Source organism: Aotus nancymaae, unplaced genomic scaffold, assembly GCF_030222135.1.
Source record: "Aotus nancymaae isolate 86718 unplaced genomic scaffold, 86718_ANA_hifiasm-v0.15.2.pri h1tg000077l, whole genome shotgun sequence".
Taxonomy (NCBI): domain Eukaryota; kingdom Metazoa; phylum Chordata; class Mammalia; order Primates; family Aotidae; genus Aotus; species Aotus nancymaae.
The window spans coordinates 9,620,910-9,638,406 of NW_026988492.1; the positions used below are offsets into that span (position 1 = coordinate 9,620,910).

General features: G+C 38.5%; 1 protein-coding gene across 1 annotated transcript in view; it reads right to left on the minus strand.

Annotated features, from left to right (window-relative positions):
- GPR158 (G protein-coupled receptor 158) overlaps window positions 1-17,497 on the minus strand; it is a 398,680-nt gene that overhangs the window by 178,603 nt on the left and 202,580 nt on the right. The window contains exon 4 of the mRNA XM_012450142.3: window positions 8,048-8,271. Within this exon, the coding sequence (XP_012305565.2) occupies window positions 8,048-8,271 (224 nt within the window). The remainder of the gene's footprint in view (window positions 1-8,047; window positions 8,272-17,497) is intronic.

A 17,497-nucleotide genomic window follows, 5' to 3' on the forward strand; every position in this document is an offset into this window, starting at 1 on the left:
ATATAATGGAATCTCATTTGTGTCCTTTAAAAGGATAAAATGACAACTCCATCAAAAAATGGGCAAAGTATATGAACAGACACTTTTCAAAAGAAGATATTTATGCAGCCAACAAACAAATGAAATAAAGCTCATCATCACTGGTCATTAGAGAAAAGCAAATAAAAACCACAATGAGGTACCACCTCACACCGGTTAGAATAGTCATCATTAAAAAATCAGCAGACAACAGATGCTGGAGAGGATGTGGAGAAATAGGAATGCTTTCACACTGTTGGTGGGAGTGTAAATTAGTTCAACCATTGTGGAAAACAGTGTGGCGATTTCTCAAGGATCTAGAACTAGAAATACCATTTGTCCCAGCAATCCCATTACTGGGTATATACCCAAAGGATTATAAATCATTCTATTATAAAGACACATGCACACATATGTTTACTGCGGCACTGCTCACAATAGCAAAGACTTGGAACCAACCCAAATGCCCATCAATGATAGACTGGACAAAGAAAATGTGGCACATATATAACATGGAATACTATGCAGCCATAAAAAAGGATGATTTCATGTCCTTTGCAGGGACATGGATGAAACTAGAAACCATCATTCTCAGCAAATTGACACAAGAACAGAAAACCAAACACCACATGTTATCACTCATAAGTGAGTACTGAACAATGAGAACACATGAACACAAGTAGGGGGACATCACACACTGGGGTCTGGGGGGGTGGGAGGATTGGGAGGGATAGCATTAGGAGAAATACCTAATGTAGATGATGGGGCAACAGATGCAGCAAACCACTACCATGGCACGTGTATACCTATGTAACAAACCTGCACAATATGCACATGTACCCCAGAACTTAAAGTATAATAAGTAAATTTTTAAAAATTAATTAACCTTAGATACCGAAAAAATAAAATCATAAAATGTTAAACCAATATTGAATCAATGATGGTTAGCAGTTAATTACTATGTTGGGCCTGGACAAATCTTTCAATTAAATATATTCAAAATCAGACTTTCCTGGAAGAACCACGTTAACTCAAATACATAAATATCTATGCCACATTATGTCTCTTCAACATGATCACCTAATATTTCCTTTGAGAACAGAGAACTCTCTATTACCCCTACACATATTTGTTTGCTGCCCAGAAGGACTGGTTCAGCTGCTAGTTTGACATTGCCATTGGTTTTCCTATCTTTAATTTGTCAATTCACGGAACTACTCACCACTCTAATATAAATAAAAGGGGCCTGAGTTCCAGAATGGTCCATTTCTAGCAGGCCCTCAATGAAATAGAGTGCACATACTAAAGGCAACTAAGATGTGACATTTTATGAGTTCTGGTGAAAGTGGATTAAAGAGAACGTGGTTCAAATGTCAGCAAAAGAGGAAGTAGAGAACAAGTCTCAGATTCTAGCTTAGGTGCCTTCCCTAACCAGGTGTTTCCTGGCCCTCCCTCACAGTGTCTTCTGGCATCGGTGAGAGTGTTATTTTTTTCAGGTGCGTGTCTAGGCAGATGTCTCAGCCATCATTAGAACATGGCATTCTATACCCAGCTTCGCTTAAACTGCCTTCTTGTTCTTAATAGGTAATAGAATCTCGAATTTGGTTTCACTTAGTGAATACCCTTTGAAAACTCAGTAAAGACCAACAGTATTTATAAATGTTTATAGGAAGAATTTGTAGCTCTCCTAATTTTCAAGATCCAAGAGAGGAAATAGATTTCATGCATAGAATCTGTTTAGAGTCCTGAGAATGGTTCTGAGGCTGATTCTGAATGAAATGAGAAAGAGAAGCATGTGTGTCTACCATAGTAATGTAGCAATGACAGGTGGTCTGAACACTGGCCGACAGTGACCCAGATACTCTAAAAGTACCTGCATTAACATCAGCCAGGAACAATGTATCAGGAACACATTATGATACCCCCACAGAATTGATTTCCCTGAGCTGTATTTAAGTATTCAAATATCTGCACACATTTGGCGAAATTAACAGAAACAGAGCCATGAAAATAATTATTCTATTCCATGTAAAAATGTTTATCATTCACTACATTTTACAATATTGTCTATATAAAGATCCACAGGAGAAATTTCTTCCAAGACTCGGTGCCAGGAATATTTGAATTTCATCTCAGTGACTGGTTGGTTTTTTATCTTATGGCTACTATGACTCATTTTTTTTGCCCTCCCATTTGCACTGCTACTGGAAAACTCTAAGAAAGCTCTTCCTGCTAGCACTGGGTGAGAACAGTATCCATTACTTCATGGAATCCATTTTATATTTTAACCTCATCCTGAGTTCAACTAATTTTTTCTATACTTATTTTCACTTAGCCTTAATTTATTAACTTACACTTTTAATATTCTAGAAGTGTTTTTATTTCATATGCTGGAATAAGGCAAAATACAAATGCATAAACTTCTCAACCTAGCTGTGTTACCTTTGGACATTCAATCTCTCAGGGGCTGGATTCTCTTATCGATAAAATGTGAGGTTTCTCCATTCTAGTTCTGAACTGTTTTTCATCTTTCTAAATTAAAACGAGGAAAGTATTATAGTAACAAACTTATTCCAATATTACAACTTTTTATTTTGTTACTTTTTTTTTTTTTACTTTAGGTTCTGGGGTACATGTGCGGGTCATGCAGGGTTGTTGCATAGATGCATATATAACCAGGTGATTTGCTGCCTCTATTCCTTCTTTGACTATATCTGGCATTTCTCCCCATTTTATCCCACCCCTGCTGTCCCTCCCCTAACCCCCTGCAACTTCCCCCAGTGTGTGATGCTTCTCTCCCTGAGTCCATGTGTTCTCATTGTTCAACACCCACCTATGAGTGAGAACATGTGGTGTTTGGTTTTCTGTTCTTGTGTCAGGTTGCTGAGAATGATGGTTTCCAGATTCATCCAAGTCCCTACAAAAGACATGAACTCATTGTTTTTTATGGCTGCGTAGTAGTCCATGGTGTATATGTGCCACATTCTTTGTCCATTCTATCACTGATGGGCATATGGGTTGGTTCAAGGTCTTTGCTATTGTACACAGGGATGCAATGAACATACCTGTGCATGTGTCTTTATAGTAGAACGATTTATAGTTCTTTGGGTATATACCCAGTAATGGGATTGCTGGGTCAAATGGAATTTCTATTTCTAGATCCTTGAGAAATCGCCAAACTGTCTTCCACAATGGTTGAACTAATTTACACTCCCACCAACACTGTAAGAGTGTTCCTATTTCTCCACATCCTCTCCAGCATCTGTTGTCTCCAGATTTTTTAATGATCACCATTCTAACTGGTGTGAGATGGTATCTCAATGTGGTTGTGGTTTGCATTTCTCTAATGACCAGTGATGATGAGCATTTTTTCATGTTTGTTGGCCTCATATATGTCTTTTTTTTCTATTATAACAACACAAGAAGGAGTATGTGTCCTAATTCTCCACATCCCTAATGACTTCAGAATCAATACCCAGGAGGGGTTTCTGTAACTTTCTCATTTTGAGGGTGGGGATGCAAACTGAAACTTCCTAGAAAAGCCAGTAATATCAATAAACAGGTAAATTTTGTTTGCACACTAAGTAATCACTCTTGAAAAGGACAAAAAGCCACATATAAAGAAATGCAAAGTAAATGGTTTTTGAAGATTATCAGCACAGAAATATTTGTGTGATTGCATATGTGCCTATGAATGAGTAACTTATGAAGCTTGGGTGCCGCCTTCAAAGAGGAACTGCTATGTTTCCCTCTCATTCTTTTGAACTACTTTAAATGTCATACTTGGCCCCCAATGTGGGAAGCACACATGGATTATGAATTTTATAAAGAGGTCCAAAATTAATAACAAAAGACAAACACCTAGTGAAGACTAAGTGTGAGGTATTCTACGTAGATTATCTCATTAACTGTTTTAAATAATCCTGTAAGTTAAGTATTAATAATATGTAAACTCCTTTAAAAAAAACTGTAACAGATTTATTGAGATATAATATACATACTTTAATATTCACCTTTTTTTTTTTTTTTTTTTTGAGACGGAGTTTCGCTCGTTACCCAGGCTGGAGTGCAATGGCGCGATCTCGGCTCACCGCAACCTCCGCCTCCTGGGTTCAGGCAATTCTCCTGCCTCAGCCTCCTGAGTAGCTGGGATTACAGGCACGCGCCACCATGCCCAGCTAATTTTTTGTATTAGTAGAGACGGGGTTTCACCATGTTGACCAGGATGGTCTCGATCTCTTGACCTCGTGAGCCACCACGCCTCGGCCTCCCAAAGTGCTGGGATTACAGGCTTGAGCCACCGCGCCCGGCCTATTATTCACCTTTTTAAAGTATATAATCTAGTAGTTTTTAGCATATTGACAGAGTGGTACAACTATTACCATAATCTAATTTTGTAATATTTTTTTGTCTTCCCAAAAAGAAACCCTGAACTCAATAGCAGTAACTCCCCATTTTTCCTTCCTGGTATTCCCCAGTAACCACTAACACTAATCTAGTTGTCACTATGAATTTGCCTATTCTCAGCATTTCATTTAAATGAAATGACAAATATGTGGTCTTGTGTAACCGTTTCACTTTGCAGTTTTCAAGGTCCATCCATGTCCTATCAATATTTGTGTGCACATTTCTTCGTAGACATATGCTTTCAGTTCTTCTGGATATATACCAGGAATGGAATTGCTAGGTCATATTGTAATTCCATTTTTAACTTTTTGAGGGACTGCCAAACTAGTTTCCAAAAGGGCTGTACCATTTTACATTTCCAATAGGAATGAATGAGAGTTTCAATTTCTCCACATCCACAACAGATGTTAACCGTCTTTTTTATTATTAGCTATGCTAGTGAGTATTGTTAGTCTGAATTGCATTTCCTAATGGTCAACTTTTCATAAACATTTTGGCTTACTTATATATTTTCTTTGGAGAAATGTCTGCCATTCTATGTGTTGTCTTTTTACTTTCTTAATGCTGTCCTTTCATACAAAAAAGTTTTCATGAATCCAAGTTATTTACTTCTTTTGTTGTATATGCTTGTGATGTCATATATAAGAACCCACTGCTTAACTGAAGGCCATTAAGATTTCTGCCAATGTTTTCTCCTAATAAGAGTTTCTTGGGTTTTTACTCTCTCATTTTGACCTATAATCCATTTTAGTTAATTTTTGTATATGGTGTATGAATGCCATTTTACAGAAGAGGAAACTAGGTAAAGAAAGGCTAAGCAATTCCCCCAAAGTCTCACAGTATGCAAGGAGCTAAGACAATATTCAAATCTAAACAACCTGGCTCATGAGTATGTACACTTACCTGCAATTCTAATGCTACTTCTGTACTACAACTGAATTTTTTCTTTTGTCAAAATAGATGTAAATTGATAAATTATATGGACTTTGTTCTTTTAATTATCAATGAGTAGAGAATGTAATAGGAAATTCCTAAAGAAATGTCAATATTGCTACAAAAGGGATCATCTAGTTTCTTCTTTATCCAAAGTAATGTTGCAAAGACATAGGAAAACTTTAAGAAGCAAATCCAAAGTTTACGTGCTATAAATCTCCCATTAACCCATTGCTTTTATCAATTGAAATCACAACAGAAAATGCACCAAACATTTGTTTTCATCAGTAAACAAGGTCTATGTTCATTCACTTTATTAGTTTATATCCCCCTTATACTATGTCACATTCTGTAAAAACTAATTCTTCGAGCCGGGTGCGGTGGCTCACGCCTGTAATCCCAGCACTTTGGGAGGCCGAGGCGGGTGGATCACGAGGTCAAGAGATTGAGACCATCCTGGTCAACATGGTGAAACCCCGTCTCTACTAAAAATACAAAAAATTAGCTGGGCACGGTGGCGCGTGCCTGTAATCCCAGCTACTCAGGAGGCTGAGGCGGGAGAATTGCCTGAACCCAGGAGGCGGAGGTTGTAGTGAGCCGAGATCGCGCCATTGCACTCCAGCCTAGGTAACAAGAGCGAAACTCCGTCTCAAAAAAAAAAACAAAAAAACAAAAAAAAACCTAATTCTTCGAAAGGTGACCATCTTAAATCTAGATGTTTTATTTATCAATTCCAACTATTAATAATTTTTAATCTATAGAAATTTCCTTAAAATGATATATAAAGCTATGTATTCTCATTATAGTCCTGTAAAGAAGGATTTTTGTCATTAACATGCCATTTCACATAAAGGTCCAGGGAAATTAGCAAGGTTTAACTGGCAATGCTAAGTAACATTAATATTTATTAAGACATTGGTCTTGTCAAAATTTTCTCAGGTTGCTTAATATCCAATGTAATATTTTACCTACCATGTATTACTGACTCATTTAGCAGAGCAATCATTAATTATCAAAATCAATTAAAATTCATAGAGAACTATGTATTATCTACCATATAAATGATTTACATTTTATCAGAGACATTTCAGAGAAGTTTATTAAATAGACCTTTCAATTCTACCTGCTATGCCACTGACAGACTTTTTACAAAGCCAATTAATTTTATCTAGGTAACAGTGGTTATATATTTCTCAACTCTATGTGCCTATTATTTTTATTTTATACAGACACACATACACACACACACACACACACACGCACAGTTTGTTGCAAAACAAAGATAAGTATTGGTTAAATGAGGAGCAATCTGCCTGTCTGCATTTTCTTGCTGACTTAAAGCTTGATTTTAATTTGTACTGCATTCTTCTGTTAATGAAACTGTCAATTTAAAATGACTATCAAAGTCTATAACATTAACATTATGAATACAGTCTCCTAGAATCCCAAAAGAGGCTTTTAAAAATAAAAATGTTTAACTTGAGGCTTCATAATAGATGCCATCCACAGAGGGTTTTTTTTTTAAATTTCTAATGGGAATACTTTATACCTTCCATGAGCTCTGTAATCTAAACCAATCTGTATAATTTTGCCAGTATAAAGAGGTCATTTGAATTCGGAAAAGTTGGAAACTTTAGACTTTGTTTTCTTTCCAATGGCACAAATTTCTGCAAGCATCAGAATCACAAATTCAAATACAACACTGGCTACATATAACTAATTGGTGGCCACCTGGAGAAAGCTCCCCTAAAAGCTTTGTCCTGCACATTTTAACATTTCGTCCACCCCTGACTAACAGGCACCCAAATGCTTCTACTACCCATCCCCTTTTATTGAGATAGGGTCTCACTCTGTCACCCAGGCAGAAGTACAGTGACGTGATCATAGCTCACTGTAGTCTCGAACTCTAGGCTCAAGAGATCCTCCTGCCTCAGCATCCTAAATAGTTAGGACTATAGGCATGCACCACCACACTGGCTAGTTTTTTTTGTTTGTTTGTTTGATTATTTGTAGAGACAGAGTCTTGTTATGTTGGTCAGGCTGGCCTTGAACTCCTGGCCTCAAGCAATTCTCTGGCCTTGGCCTCTAAAAGTCCTGAGATTACAGGCATTAGCCACTGGACCTGGCCTGTACTACTTTTGATTACTTAGAATACCAAAGAACAGGTTATCTCCAGAGCTCTATAAGTCCTTCCCAGGATTGTTATTATTCTGGGACACTAATTTAAGACAAAATAGAAGCTCATAAATAAATTCATTCTTCAAAGTATAATGTGCTAAAAAATAGTTGAGGCATTTACCATCTTCAAATACAACTAAGAAACGTAATATATTATCAACATAACAAAGCTTCTTAGATACGAAAAATTTAATAATACATTGGAAGCTGGCAGAGTAAGTTTCTCCAGATGCCAAACACATAATGTAAATGAGAGTCACTTAAGTCAATGAAGCATTTGAGATCCAGTCTAAATAAGGGGAAACATTCTGTAAGTGTTAAAATAAGTATCATATTTTAATCTCTATTTTTCTGGTCAGCTAAAGAATATAACTTTTACATTCTAGTCCAATCATATTATAGAAAGAGAAGCTGCTTAGTAGAGAAGCAACTTCAATTGGAAAATTCTATTTGCTTAAAAAGTGGAGTTTACTCTATAATACAAGATCATAACCAGGGTACCTGGGTTTACCTTTGCTTTGCGAAAGTGGTAGACCACCAGCATGCTAATGAAGTCGAGCAGCATACACAGGGCTTGGAAGGAGATGATGGCAAGTCTCAAATACTTATCCTCCTGGACGAAGCACGGGCTGTCATCAGCACAGAAGGGGCAGCCCTCCCTGCAAGGTAGGCAGACATAGGCTTCTTCTGACACATCTTTTGTACTTCCTGAAATATGTTGATCCGGACCCCTTCCTGAAAGTTCCAAATAAAATCACAGTGTCATTTGCACCTCTTGGGTAAGTAAGACTGAGTACAGAGTCAAAAGACATCCTTGACTCTTTGTTCCTTTTCTCATTGATTAAAGACCTTTTGTCAACCCTCTTGCTAGGGGAAAGTTACTTTTCCATCAGACTCTAACAAAATGCTTTTTATCTTTTTGATGTTAAAATTCATCATTGAGAGTGATTGAGGAAAATTAGCAAAAATGGAAATAAAGCTTCATGAGGGCAGGAAACAGTTTTCTTAGTCTTTTACATCATTATCTACCACTCACCAACTGAAAAGCATACATCATATTCCACAAATACTTGTTAGAGAATTAAGCAGAAGAAGTAATAAGAAAGTTGATGTTTTTATGTACCGAGTAAATACATGCATACCTTTGAGAACTTCTTGACCTAGATAGTACAGAATCCAAAATGAGACTCTGCTCCTTAATTCATTCTTCAGGGATCTCATCTACCAAGTTCATTAGGTCTAAATTAGATAAAATGATATTTAATCGACAGTTGCTCAGTGTGCAACTGCCTAATGATGGTGTATCCTTTGCCTGGAGTAGTCCATACTTACAAGCTATCCTATAATTTCCCACTTTGCATGCCCTTAGGACACTTCCACACTATTCACTTACTGCTATCAATCCTCCTTTTAATTTTAGGTTCTGTCTCCATTATCAGATTTAAGTTACTTCTGAAGCCCAACAGGTGAAGATTCTCTTTAATATTTAAGATCAGTTTAGCACCAACTATCCAATTAATGCCAAATACTAAGAAAAAAAAAACAGAAACAACTATTTCCAACTCAGAATTCAACATAAAAGATATTAATGAATTTGAACTTACTTCAGTATATGACACAACTTTGATTAATTGAAGAATTTGGGAAAGAGGTTATTCTGGGTAACAGGATTTTAATAATACACCTTTTAACAAAGTCTTTGTTTCCTTCAACTCTTGTTAAAGGTTTACAATGTTTCTATAATGTATTTGTCTGCTTTGTTTCCTCAGTAAAAACAATAGGAAAGACATAATTGAATATTAATTTTATGATTCTGGATATATTGCTATTTAAGAGTCATCATTCTGTTACATGACACAAAGCAAATGGATTTTAGTGTGAAGCAGACATAGTTCCCTATTACTGATAACTCTGTGACATGAGACAACTCACTGGACCACTTTGGGTCTTAGTTTACTTATTTATGACACATGAATTCCTGTGGGATTAAATGAGATTATTAATATTCATAAAAATCATAGCGACTAGCTCTTTCTCCTCTTCTCCAAATACAGGAGATGCAAAGAGTAATTAGGAATTCATGGTGCCTTAAAGAAAGATACTCCTCCTTAACAGGGAAGTTAGAAGAAAGAACTGAGATATAGAGGGAGTATTAGAGACAGAAACTGCAGAGATCTCTGGGAGTGGATAAGATAATGATTAGGATATGTACAGAGGGAGATGCTAGACAGGGAGGAACCTGCAGAGATCTCTGGGAGTGGATAAGATAATGATTAGGATATGTACAGAGGGAGATGCTAGACAGGGAGGAGTATTTACAGTATCATAACAGAAATGGAATTTACTGGAAAATGCCAGAATGTGATCAATATGATGATTGAGAAAAGGCTACAAGATTATTTTATCCTTCACTGATCTTTAAGACAGTAGTTTCCTAAGAGTGGGAGATTTAGTCCCTAAATTTTCAAGGCTTAAGGACTAAATAAGTAATAAGATAGAATATTATTTAAATAAATACTCTACTGAATGAAAAAAGCAAGAAAAACTGATGGTCGATAGGAATAATGATGGTATTTCTAAAAAGCGAATTTTTTTTGTTGTCGTTTTCTTTGAAACACGTGAGATCATAACACAACTGCATTCAGGAAAATGAGCCATTGGAAATTGAGGAATTATATGAGAAGAGTGTTAAAAAAAGGATTTGAGAAGTCATGACTGGATGTAATCAACAGCATAATTGTAGAAATTAACTCTAAGAATATTTGATATCTCTTTTTCTAACACTGGAAAAAAGTAAAGGTAAATCAAAGATTTTTTTCAGTATATATTTTAATTTTTAATTTTTATGGATAGTGTGTGCATGTGTGTGTGTGTGAGAGTGTATATATTTTTTTAAATTCTACATTAGATTCTGGGGTACATGTGCAGATCATGCAAGATTGTTGCTTAGGTACATTCATGGTAAGGCGGTTTGCTGCCTCCATCCTCCCATCACCTGTATCTGGCATTTCTCCTCACGTTATCCCTCCCCACTCTCCCTCCCACTATCCATCCCCTAACACCCCCCAACAGACCCCAGTGTGTGACATTCCCCTCTGTGTCCATGTGTTCTCATTGTTCAACACCCACATATGAGTGAGAACATGTGGTGTTTGATTTTCTGTTCTTGTGTCAGTTTGCTGAGAATGATAGTTTCCAGGTTCATCCATGTCCCTACAAAGGACATGAACTCATCGTTTTTGATGGCTGCATAATATTCCATGGTGTATATGTGCCACATTTTCTTTGTCTAGTCTATCATTGATGGACATTTGGGTTTGTTCCAAGTCTTTGGTATTGTAAACAGTGCCACAATGAACATGGGTGCACATGTGTCTTTATAATAGAATGATTTATAGTCCTTTGGGTGTATACTCAGTAATGGGACTGCTGGGTCAAATGGAATTTCTATTTCTAGGTCCTTGAGGAATCGCCACACTGTCTTGCACAATGGTTGAACTAATTTATACTCACACTAACAGTGTAAAAGCGTTCCTATTTCTCCACATCCTCTCCAGCATCTGTTGTCTCCAGATTTTTTAATGATCACCATTTTAACTGGCGTGAGATGGTATCTCAATGTGGTTTTGATTTGCATTTCTCTAATGACCAGTGATGATGAGCATTTTTTCATACATTTGTTGGCCTCATGTATGTCTTCTTTTGAAAAGTGTCTGTTCATATCCTTCGCCCACTTTTGGATGGGTTTGTTTGTTTCCTTCTTGTAAATCTGTTTCAGTTCTTTATAGATTCTGGATATTAGTCCTTTGTCAGATGGGTAGATTGCAAAATTTTTTTCCCATTCTGTTGGTTGCTGATTCACTCTAATGATTGTTTCTTTTGTTGTACAGAAGCTCTGGAATTTAATTAGATCCCATTTGTCTATTTTGGCTTTTGTTGCCATTGCTTTTGGTGTTTTGGTCATTAATTCCTTGCCTATGCCTATGTCCTGGATGGTTTTGTCTATGTTTTCTTCTAGGGATTTTCTGGTGTTAGGTCTTATGTTTACATTCTTGATACAGCTGGAGTTAATTTTAGTCTAAGGTGTCAGGAAGGGGTCCAGTTTCTGCTTTCTGCACATTGCTAGCCAATTTCCCAACACCATTTATTAAACAGGGGATCCTTTTCCCATTGCTTGTTTTAGTCAGGTTTGTCAAAGATTAGATGGTTGTAGATGTGTGGTATTGCTCCAGAGGCCTCTGTTCTGTTCCATTGGTCTATGTCTCTGCTTTGGTACCAGTACCATGCTCTTTTGATTGCTGTGGCCTTGTAGTATAGCTTGAAGTCCGGCAGTGTGATGCTGCCAGGTTTGTTCTTTTTGCTTAGAATTGTCTTGGCTATGCGGGCTCTTTTTTGGTTCCATATGAAGTTTAAAGTGGTATTTCCCAGTTCTGTGAGGAAGGTCATTGGTAGTTTGATGGGGATAGCGTTAAATCTATAAATTACGGCCGGGCGCGGTGGCTCAAGCCTGTAATGCCAGCACTTTGGGAGGCCGAGGCGGGTGGATCACGAGGTCAAGAGATCGAGACCATCCTGGTCAACATGGTGAAACCCCGTCTCTACTAATACAAAAAAATTAGCTGGGCATGGTGGCGCATGCCTGTAATCCCAGCTACTCAGGAGGCTGAGGCAGGAGAATTGCCTGAACCCAGGAGGTGGAGGTTGCGGTGAGCCGAGATCGCGCCATTGCACTCCAGCCTGGGTAACAAGAGCGAAACTCCGTCTCAAAAAAAAAAAAAAAATCTATAAATTACTTTGGGCAGTATGGCCATTTTCACGATATTGATTCTGCCTAACCATGAGCATGGAATGTTTTCCATCTGTTTGCGTCTTCTCTTATTCCTCGATCAGTGGTTTGTAGTTCTCCTTGAAGAGGTCCTTTACCTCCTTTGTTAGTTGTATTCCTAGGTATTTTATTCTCCGTGGAGCAATTGTGAATGGGAGTTCGTTGTTGATTTGGCTGTTTGTCTGTTATTGGTGTATAGGAATCCCTGTGATTTCTGCACATTGATTTTGTATTCTGAGACTTTGCTGAAGTTGCTTATCAGTTTCAGGAGATTTTGGCTGAGATGATGGTGTCTTCTAAATATACAATTAACTCATCTGCAAATAAAGATGATTTGACTTCCTCCTTTCCTAATTGAATACCCTTTATTTCTTTTTCTTTCCTGGCTGCTTTGGCTAAAAGAGTGGTGGGAGAGGGCATCCTTGTCTAGTGCCAGATTTCAAAGGGAATGCTTCCAGTTTTTGCCCATTCAGTATGACATTGGCAGCGGGATTGTCATAAATAGCTTTTATTATTTTCTGATACATTTCATCGATATCTAGTTTATCAAGAGTTTTTATAAGCATAAAGCACTTTTGAATTTTGTCGAAGGCCTTCTCTGCATCTATTGAGATAATCTTGTGTTTTTTGTATTTGGTTCTATTTATGTGGTGGATTACGTTTATGGACTTGCATATGTTGAACCAGCCTTGCATCCCCAGGATGAAGCTTACTTGATTGTGATGGATAAACTTTTTGATGTGCTGTGCAATTGGTCTGCCAGCACTTTATTGAAAATTTTTGCATCTATGTTCATCATGGATATTGCCTTAAGTTTTCGTTTTTGTTAAGTCTCTTCAGGGTTTTGGTATCAGAATGATGTTGGTCTCATGAATTGGGGAGGACTCCCTCATTTTGTATTGTTCGGAATAGTTTCAGAAGGAATGGTACCAGCTCCTCTTTGTACGTCTGGTAGAATTCGGCTGTAAACCCATCTAAACCTCGACTTTTTTTGGTTGGTAGGCTATTAATTGCTGCTTCAACTTCAGCCCTTGTTATTGGTCTATTCAGGGTTTCAACTTCTTCCTAGTTTAGGCTTAGAAGGGTACAAGCATCCAGGAATTTATCCATTTCTTCCAGGTTAACTGGTTTATGTGCATAGAGTTGTTTGTAGTAATCTCTGGTGGTAGTCTGTATTTCTGTGGGATCGGTGGTGATATCCCCTTTATAATTTTTTATTGCATCTATTTGATTCTTCTCTCTTTTCTTAATCTGGCTAGTGGACTATTTTGTTGATCTTTTCTAAAAACCAGCTCCTGGATTTATTGATTTTTTGAAGGGTTTTTTGTATCTCTATCTCCTTCATTTCTGCTCTGATCTTAGTTACTGCTTGTCGTCTGTGAGCTTTTGAGTTTTTTTGATCTTGCTCCTCTAGCTCTTTCAATTTTGATGATAGGGTGTTGATTTTAGATCTTTCCTTGCTTCTCATGTGGGCATTTATTGCTATAAATTTTCCTTTAGACACTGCTTTGAATGTGTCCCAGAGATTCTGGTATGTTGTGTCCTTGTTCACATTGGTTTTGAAGAACATCTTTATTTCTACCCTCATTTCATTGTTTATCCAGTCGAAATTCAGGAGCCAGTTGTTCAGTTTCCATGAAGTTGTGCAGTTTTGAGTTAGTTTCTTAATTCTGAGATCTAATTTGATTGCACTGTGGTCTGAGAGACTGTTATGATTTCCATTCTTTTGCATTTGCTGAGGAGTGATTTACTTCCAATTATGTGGTCAGTTTTAGAGTAAGTGTGATGTGGTGCTAAGAAGAATGTATATTCTGTGGCTTTGGGATGGAGAGTTCTGGAGATGTCTATTAGTTCCACTTGTTCCAGTTCTGCATTCAAGTCCTGGATATCCTGTTGATTTTCTGTCTCATTGATCTAATATTGATAGTGGAGTGTTAAAGTCTCCCACTATTATTGTGCAGGAGTCTAAATCTCCTTGTGGGTCTTTAAGAACTTGCTTTATGTATCTGGGTGCTCCTGTATTGGGTGCATATATATTTAGGATCATTAGCTCTTCTTGTTGTATTGATCCTTTCACCATTATGTAATGCCCTTCTTTGTCTCTTTTGAGTTTTGTTGGTTTCATGTCCATTTTATCAGAGACTAGAACTGAAACCCCTGCTTTTTTTTTTTGTTACTGGTTGTTTGTTTTGTCTGATGGTCAACACAGTTTCCTTACTACATTGTTGGTCTTTACCATTTGGTTCGTTTTTGTGGTGGCTAGTATTCAATGTTTTTTTTCCGTGTTAGTGCTTCCTTCAGGAGCTCTTGTAAGGCAGGTCTGATGGCAACAAAATCTCTCAGTAATGACTTGTCTGTAAAGGATTTTATTTGTCCTTTACTTATGAAGCTTAGTTTGGCTGGATATGAGATTCCGGGTTGAAAGTTCTTTTCTTTAAGGATGTTGAATATTGGACCCTACTCTCTTCTGGCTTGTAGGGTTTTGCTGAGAGATCCACTGTGAGTCTGATGGGCTTCCTTTCTGGGTGACCCAACCTTTCTCTCTGGCTGCCCTTAGCATTTTTTCCTTCATTGCAACCCTGGTGAATCTGTGGATTATGTGCTTTGGGTTGCTCTTCTTAAGGAGTATTTCCTCTGTTTGAATCTTAGCCTGCTTTGCTAGGTTGGGGAAGTTCTCTTGGCTAGTAGCCTGAAGAGTGTTTTCCAGCTTGGATTCATTTTCCATGTCCTCTTCAGGTACACCGATCAAACACAGATTTGGTCTTTTCACATAACTCACATTTCTTGGAGGCTTTGTTCATTTCTTTTCACTCTTTTTTTCTCTTTTCTTGCCTTCTCTTTTTATTTCATTGAGTTGATCTTCAATCTCTGATATCCTTTCTTCTGCTTGATCCATTCAGCTATTGAAACTTGTGTATGCTTCATGAAGTTCTCATGCTGTGTTTTTCAGCTCCATCAAGTCGTTTATGTTCTTCTCTAGGCTGGTTATTCTAGTTAGCATTTCGTCTAATCTTTTTTCAAGGTTCTTAGTTTCTTTGCATTGGGTTAGAACATGTTCTTTTAGCTCAGAGAAGTTTGTTATCATCTTGTTATTACCCATCTTCTGAAGCCTGCTTCTGTCAGCTCATCAAAATCATATTCTGACCTGCTTTGTTGCCTTGCTGGTGAGTCGTTGTGATCTCTCTCGGGAGGAGAGGTGTTCTGGACTTCGTTGTTTTCATCCTTTTTGCACTGATTTCTTCCCATCTTTGTGGATTTATCTATCTTTTATCTTTGAAGTTGGTGATTTTGGGTGGGATCTCTGAGTGGACGTCCTTTCTGTAAAAATTGGGGTTATTTCTCTTGTATGAGGCTTTTTTATTTTGAGATGGAGTCTTGCTCTGTCACTGTGGGGCCATCTTGTCTCACTGCAACCTCCGCCTCCTGGGTTCAAGCGATTCTCCTGCCTCAGCCTCCCAACTAGCTGGGACCACAGGCGTATGCCACCATGCCTGGCTAATGTTTATATTTTTAGTAGAGATGGGGTTTCACCACGTTGGCCAGGATGGTCTCGATCTCTTGACCTTGTGATATGCCCACCTTGGCCTCCCAAAGTGCTGGGATTACAGGTGTGAGCCACTGTGCCAGACCAAGGCTTTTTTTTTTAACGTAGGTGTCAGTGTGCTGCTTAAGACCGTCCGTTGTCTGCCTGTGGAGGTGCTGCTGGGCTGCCTCAGTCTCAGCCAGGCTGCCATTTATTCTTTGCCTCATTTCCACCTAAGCCGGTAGGATTAGCCCCGCTTTCTCAAGGGCTGGCTTCTCTCCCTCTGTCGCGCCCGCTACTCCCAGATGGAGCTCTGTCTGATGTGTTAACTGTGAAACTCTCCCGGGAGAGGGATTTCGGTTGCTGCATCTTGTGGGGTGGGTCTGTCTGGCTGAATCCCTCTCCCCACTTTCAACTCTCCCTTCTGCGGGACATGCAGTTCCTTCTGGCGAGCTTTCTAGGTGTTAGACCAAGTCTCCGCCCTGGTCTGCTCTGACAAGGCACCAGTCTGGCTCTGGCTGCCTGGCCTGGGCTGTTGCCTGGGTCTGGAATTGGAGTGGTTCTCAGCCAGGTGACGTTTTCCTGGCCTGTGTGCTGCTGAAGTCTTGGAGTGAAGAGCTGTATCTGATTCAGAATACCAAGGAGGTACGACCCCTGATCCTCCGGGCCAGATACACTTTCCAGGTGGGGCAGTGCCCAGCTTACCTCGGCTCGCCCCCTTTGGGCTGCTTTCACTGCCTTTGTTTGGGTTAATCCCGCTGTTCAACCAGTCCCTTTGGAACAAACCCAGTACCTTGCTCAGAGATGCAGATATCACTCTTGTTCTGGTTCTGTCTCTCACTCAGTTGGAGCTGCACTCCAGAGAAGCTCCCTTTTGGCCATCTTGGTCCCCCTTCAATCAAAGATTTTTAAAAGATGTTTTGTTTTTTTAGCAGAAAGAAGGAATCAGAAAAAACAAAAACAAGAACAAAAACAAAAAAACACATTTTGAAGTAGAAAAATATGTGGCAGTCAATCTCGTAGAGTCGTATCCTTCTCAACAAAGCAGGTAAGAATACATACTGAGAGTGAAGGCCTGTTTTGAATCTAAAGATGTGAAGGTTGAGGCAGAAATATAACACAAGATGATTCATCAGATCATTTGGCAGAAAAATAATCCAGTTACAGTAAGGTGGTGTGCATTACTAAGAGACATAGTCAAGATAGCTTGCGATTTTCTACAGTTATCAGTAGCATAGAAACAAATGCAGAGGATAGAGCAGTCACAGACAGAGTATAAAGAAAGGACTGTGGTAATGACAGTTTTAGGCTTCTTCTCATGTGATTACAAAATGTGCTCCCATGCAGCAAGAACATGTAAGGAGGGGTGCAAAGGTGGAGGAGGAAAGCCAACACACAGCTGTGTAATGGAGCTGCAGCCTTCACTCCCCTGTAAGCAGTTTGTGCTCATTCCTCCAGGAACTTCCTGAATCTGAGTCAATCAGGAAGACAAAGGGGAAACCATGTCTCCATTATCAACCTTACTCATTGATAAAGGGTTTCCGGAATCATCAACTGCCCCCATGTACCTGCATTAATCACACTTGAGTCCAAAGCAGGTTCTTAAATCTTGT